A 6159-nucleotide genomic window follows, 5' to 3' on the forward strand; every position below is an offset into this window, starting at 1 on the left:
GATGTGTTGAGCAGCAGAGCTTTTAGCTTTTTGAAAATTATAATATGGGCGGTATTTATCGGTAGTAAGATTTAAGAAGTTCTACTCCTGAGACATTTCCTTTTTGTTTTTATCTTACTGTAGATGATTTGTAAATACAGTAGAGTACAGAAGTAATATGGTTTCAGTTAGTTTTCATTTTTATGTCAGATAAAAGGTAGGGAAGGCATTTCTGGAGAAAAACGGTTCATATTTAAATCTTGTTCCAAGGTCATCAAATATTGATGCTTTCAGCCCGAAATTCAAACCCACAGCGTTGTTATTTGACAACCTGGGAATGAGACTAAACAATCCACTATCGTCCTCCAGAATCAACTCCCCATACCTTTAACTAGAATGTTTGTTTTTTATTTAACAACCTGCTTTAGTTTTTAGTTTAACTTCAGTTCACTATAATAACCTTGGTGAGTAGTCACTAAAACCTGTAAACTTGGACGAATAAATATGACGACAACCACACTTAAAAGACTGAAAACTAAAATGGATAATCTGCGCTGTCATACATCATGTCTCTCTTAAATAGACACCTTCACTTAAAAGCACATTGTCATTCTAGCCATTATAGTTAAGATGGAATATAAGCAAAAACATCTGTATTTACTTTAGGAGTAGGAGTTTAGGAGTTGAATGCAAAATTTTATAAAATATTTGTACTTTTTTAACCTCATGCCAAGACATATCAATGTGATATAAATGTTCAAAATCTGAATCTCATTACGGATGATTAAAGTAAGTATGTGGTAATCGAAACAACCATTTAAAGATAAAAGGGTGAAGGCTAAAGGTAAAGTTGGAATACATTCACAAAAGCAAATGCAACACATCTGACCTCTTGAGTCATTCTCTAATCCTTAAAAGTTCATCTGCAGGAACATTTTCCCACGTTGAAAACTACAGCCAGGACATATACAATCAGACTGACTTGAAGCTGGGGGAAAATAACATGAAAATGCCAAGAAATGTTGGCGCTGGAACTCAATTTTAACCTATTATTTAATCATGGTATGTTTTTTTTCCGGGGATTACACAAATACACTGCATCTCTCCAGACATAAGTGTAACAGGCTTTTCTCTGAGACAAGAGCAGAAAGATGGCTCTGGCTTTATAAGCTGAGATTTTTCAATGAAATGGATTTCATGGTGCATTTTTTCCTGCGCTGTGCTACAAATCAAAACCTGGCTTACGCTAAAGGGTACACTTCTGTATTCATCTTGATACCAAGCAGATATCCGCCTTGGCTGCTCTACAAACAGGCTCTGTTTTACATTTGGATCCAGCATACAAAGCAATAATGGACAACATAGAATTAGTAGTTAAAATCACGTTAAAGGAATAGTTCCCCCACAAATTTAAAATCACTTCAATGCCAATGGAAAGTCTGATGATGTTTTGTAGTCCACAAAGCATTTCTGGAGCTTTACAGCAAAAGAGATTAAAGTTAAGTAGGTCGGGACTTGTTTTAAAATGTGAAAACAAGAAAATTAAAACGACTAAAACGATAAAATGACTCCATACAGCTCGTCATAGCATAAGTGTCCAGAAGCCCCAGATCGCAAAAAATATTTTAAAAGACATTACCTTTATCAAGGTCAATCCTTCACTGTAGCTTCTAAGCTTAAAGCTTTAGCATGCACCCTGTCTGAGGTGGGTGCTCAAGCTTGACTGCAGGGTAAATACTGGGCATCTCAGGGCTTCTGGACACATGGATTATGCCTGATGAGCTATATGGAGCCTGTCAAAAGTCTCCATCTTTTTCAGTTGTTTAGATAATGACTGATTTTCTTCTTCTGGGTGAACTGTTCCTTTCATAACAGCAGTACAATACTGCATCAGTACAGGAGAGGAATAGGACATTTTGAGATGTGTAGATTTAAAGTGAGGATATAACATGTCTCACCCGCAACTTTCAACGTGCTCTGAGAGGTATGGGTGATGGGGGACGTCACGCCTATAGGAGGGTTACGACCCTTCTTGAAACTTCCTGGCTGACCCAAACTTTGAGGCTTCTTCAGCTCTCCTTTACCGCCCGGCTCTTCGCTGAGACTAGGAGGCTTCTTTCTCCACTTGCTCGGGGCCTCCGTCTTGAGACTCCCCGTATCATAGCTGCTACTATTGAGCTTGTGGCTGGCTTTGCCATCTTCGCTGTACCAAGACAGTCCGCTTTCCACCAGGGAGCGCTTCTCTGCATCGGTGCGGAGCTGCAGAGGGAGGAAGAGAAGAGGCACAGTGCGGGGAGGCATCAGTCATGGTCCGTGTTATCTACGGAATTGACTGCTGTCTGTAATCTTTGTTTCATCTCGGCTGCATTCCAGTGGGAAGAAGGGAGAGAGAGAGTGATGTGCCCCGAGAGGATTAAAGAAAACCACAGAGGAAAACAAAGAACGGATGACAAAAAAAATTGAGAAAAACTGTCTATAGATTTAACACTTTCGGAGATAAACCAACACAGTGAAGAATTAGAGAGAAAATTTAAGAATAGAGGAGCTGGAGCCTTTATATTTGTAATGCAGGACAAAAAAAAAAAGACAGCTACACTTTAATAGAAAACTGTCATGTGGTGCACTGAGGAGGTGGCACTGAGGACAAAATTGGGCATGCTGCTTCTTGGCATCCTGTAAATGTGATATAGAGCGACAGATGGCTCATTGAGTAGCACTCATGTTCATTTCTTCCCGCTGAGCATTCTGTAAGTAAGCAAAAAGACTAAATGTTTACCTGTCGACAAGGTAAAAACAACTAACACTTCACCAAAGTGAACTAGGGCTGCAACTAAGGACTATTTTTATCATCAATAAATCTGTCTTTGTATTGTGTTGCACAAATGTCTACTGAAGTTGGCATGTTAAGTCCGACCTGTGTTTGTTGCACGGCCTATCACATTTGTGTACACAGCATGTTGGACAACGACTGGCTACTGAACTAGTTGTTATGCATGCATGCCTTAAACTTGAGGCTTACCGAAGACAAACCTTAAACCTTTAGAAGTGAATCTTATGACAGCCTTCTAGTGTAAAACTCTGCACATTATCCTGCAGAATGAAGAAACAATAAGCAATGCACTTGTTTTTTTGTGAAGAGGGACTTGAAGGCTCAGCGGAACCACCGGAAGTTTACAAGTCATTTTCTGAGCAGGACACGGGGCTGCCGTGGTAAAGCTTTACTGCACTGTGACGGATTGTGTTTCTCCTTGGTTTCGGTTTAATGACAGAGATCAGGTCTGTGGTGACTTTTTGCGGCCTTGTCAAAACAGTGGTCTCGCATCTAACACACAATACGAAGTAAATCACGGGGTGAAGCGTCAAAAATGCTTCAGATAAAGGCGTTAGCTGCAATCTTTAGCACTGCTTTCACAAAATAAACAAGACAAAGGCTAGCAAAACGTTGTCACAGCCCGTCCGGTATTGTATTTCAGCTCACCATAGCAGAAGAGTTGCGTCTGGATCCCAGGGGTGTGCTCGGGAGGGAGTTGAGGGAGGAGCTGGCGTTGAACTCCTCTGAACTGAGGTTCTCCGAGCCTTCGCCATCACCGTCGCTGAGCCCGCTGCTGATGGAGCTGCTCTCGTCCCAACTGAAATGAGACAGAGTGACAGCTCAGCAAAAATGTGCTCTCCTCAAGTGAATGGCAAACATGCGAATGAAGGAAACGTAAAGCAGCAGAAATCTGTGTTCAGAGGGAGAGGGGGCTGGCAGTGACAGTGATATGTCCATCTGTCCGTCTGTAAGCTGTCTCTGGAGGTGGCCACATGCTCAAACAAGCAGGTAATTCCAACATGGCCGCAGCTGCTCTGATTCAACTGATGCATCAGAGCTCCAGACCATATGTTGACCAAAGCTGCAAGAGAGGATCTCTTACTTTTTATGACATAAAGTTTTTTTCACTTATTTTCTAATCACCCGTCCCATGAAGTAGCCTACTTGTTCTAAAAATATGTGCATCAAATACATCAAATATGTGTTTTTATTTAAATTTAGCACTTGAATTATTAATTCATCAACAGCTACTGGGCTTAATAGTAAGACAGAACATACACAATTATGGTGCCAGAGGCTGTAAATTATTCCTTTATGACGACTCTGCTACGGCTCAGGATTATCAAAATAAGTATTTTTGTGTCAGAGAGCCATCCTGTGTCACCCATTAATGTGCTGTGCTAACATCAAAATGTCATTTCCTTGCACTTCTTCATTAAATCAGTTCTTGTGTTTTACTCCATACTTAACCACAACAGCGTCTTTGGAAAACGCATAACAAGAAGTCTGATTAATCATTTATTCCATAAAAATGCCAAAATTGTGAAACCAACAGTCCAGAAACCACAAAAACTCTTCATTAACTGACATAATTGATGAAGAAAAGCAGCAAATCCTTACAATTACGAAGCTGGAACCAGCCAATGCTTGAAATATGGGCTTGAAAAATGACTAAAACAATCAAATGATTAGAAAAATAGTTGGCAATTAATTTTCTCTTGATCTTCTAATCGATTCATCATTGGTTTTCTAGTTTGGAACCTTCACCGCAGTTAACAAACATAAATGTGAATAAATCTAACTAAACCCGCCATTGCACATCCTATAAACTCATAATGAGCAGTAATAATCGTACGGTCAATTTGAAGATTAAAAATGTAAGCTTAACCATAACTTTATCTAAATCACCATGACAGCACTGCTCGCAGTTTTTAAACAGGGTCAAACACACGGCCATCTTTAACTGTGGCTTCAAGGGACAGTTTATAGGACGCTGATAAATCATGCTGAATAATAAGCAAAGCGACCGACAGCTCAGGGTTCAGGATGCAGTCTGGTATGCACTAAAGACACAGGATGAGGGGAAATCAGAGTGACAGGCTTCTTAAACCTCCCTGACCTTTCCCTCCACCCCACGATGAAGTCCTGCGTTGCCCTGAAACAGATGCTGCCAGATTGGCGCCTCGCGCGAGGAGGCAGGGACAACCTCGCTCACCGGGCATCAGTTTCTCTGGATGCACTCATAATTTGAATACATTTAAAATGCACAGCACTGTGAAGAGAGTTCAACAAGAGGTATAGCCTCGCAGTCAACCAAAACACCGCAGGAGGATAAAACAATTCCGGGTTTAAAATTGGAGAGTAAAACATTTTTATGTGTTTTAGAACAGCAATAACACATTGTTGAATTTAAAAATGACATCTCCAGAGAGCCAAACAAGAGTCCAGCTCAGAATTGTATAATTACTTTCCCCATCATTACTACTGGCAAGCACAGGTGGTAATCAAATTTATGTTGGCGCACAAAAACGTGGCACAGTGGAAAAGGTAAATTAATAAGACCCTTTAAAGCTGAGTCACTGCTCGAGCTGAATCAGTCCTTTTCCCCTTTCTCTCGCTCTCCTCGCTGAGCTCAAAATGCTCTTTGTGGGTCTGCAGCCTGCAATTAGCAGAGGCACGGAACATGGAATTGCATAGAAAAATACAGGGAGACAAAAATGGCCCATACACGTTCAGAATTGGATTTAATCACATGGCTGCAGCTGAGTTGTAGTGGCAGTTGTAAAACACTGAAGACGCTTAGCTTGTCACTTTGTGCTGGTTTTGGGGCATTAAACGCAACATTTTAGTGATTTGTGGCTGCAGATACATGACCTCAGGGGGCCAAAGACAAATGTTTGATTTGAGAATTTTAAAATGTTCTCGCATGAAATCAGTAAGGGGAATAATTCTGATTTACATTAAGCCCAGATGTTCGTGGTATGTTTTGAACAATACCACCTCTGTCAGCGGCGACAGCGGGGCCATGAATAACCCCACGGGGATGTCAGCCTAAGAAGAGGCAGGAGGGTCTGTTGGTATTTCAAGCCAAAACTGTCTGCTCTCAGAGGTGAAATCCAGACAGCGAGAGGGTGGGAGTACACCAGCAAAGTGCATACTTCATACACAGGGTGGCAATTAACTTTTTTGTTTTCCGTGGCACGACTCCAACATCGCTCTGATTTGTGTGTCCGCGCTATTATTTGGGTTGGGTTGCTGTGAAAATGTTTGGATTTAAAAAAGGACTGAAGAATGATTGGTGCGGCGGAGAAAAAAAGGTGGAGGCGTTACAATCACTGTCCGGACTTGGAGCTGGATCTAACAGCATC

The 6159-nt window shown here is 41.2% G+C and overlaps 1 protein-coding gene across 19 annotated transcripts in view; it reads right to left on the bottom strand.

The window, feature by feature from the left end:
* Positions 1 to 6159, bottom strand: part of nav1b (neuron navigator 1b) — an 81244-nt gene that overhangs the window by 25250 nt on the left and 49835 nt on the right. For all 19 annotated transcript variants that reach the window (XM_030418821.1, XM_030418832.1, XM_030418829.1 and 16 more), the window contains 2 exons: positions 3458 to 3608; positions 1938 to 2238 (listed from right to left, as the gene is read on the bottom strand). In XM_030418821.1, coding sequence (XP_030274681.1) covers positions 1938 to 2238; positions 3458 to 3608 — 452 coding nt within the window. The remainder of the gene's footprint in view (positions 1 to 1937; positions 2239 to 3457; positions 3609 to 6159) is intronic.

Source organism: Sparus aurata, chromosome 6 (assembly GCF_900880675.1).
Source record: "Sparus aurata chromosome 6, fSpaAur1.1, whole genome shotgun sequence".
In the NCBI taxonomy this organism is placed as follows: domain Eukaryota; kingdom Metazoa; phylum Chordata; class Actinopteri; order Spariformes; family Sparidae; genus Sparus; species Sparus aurata.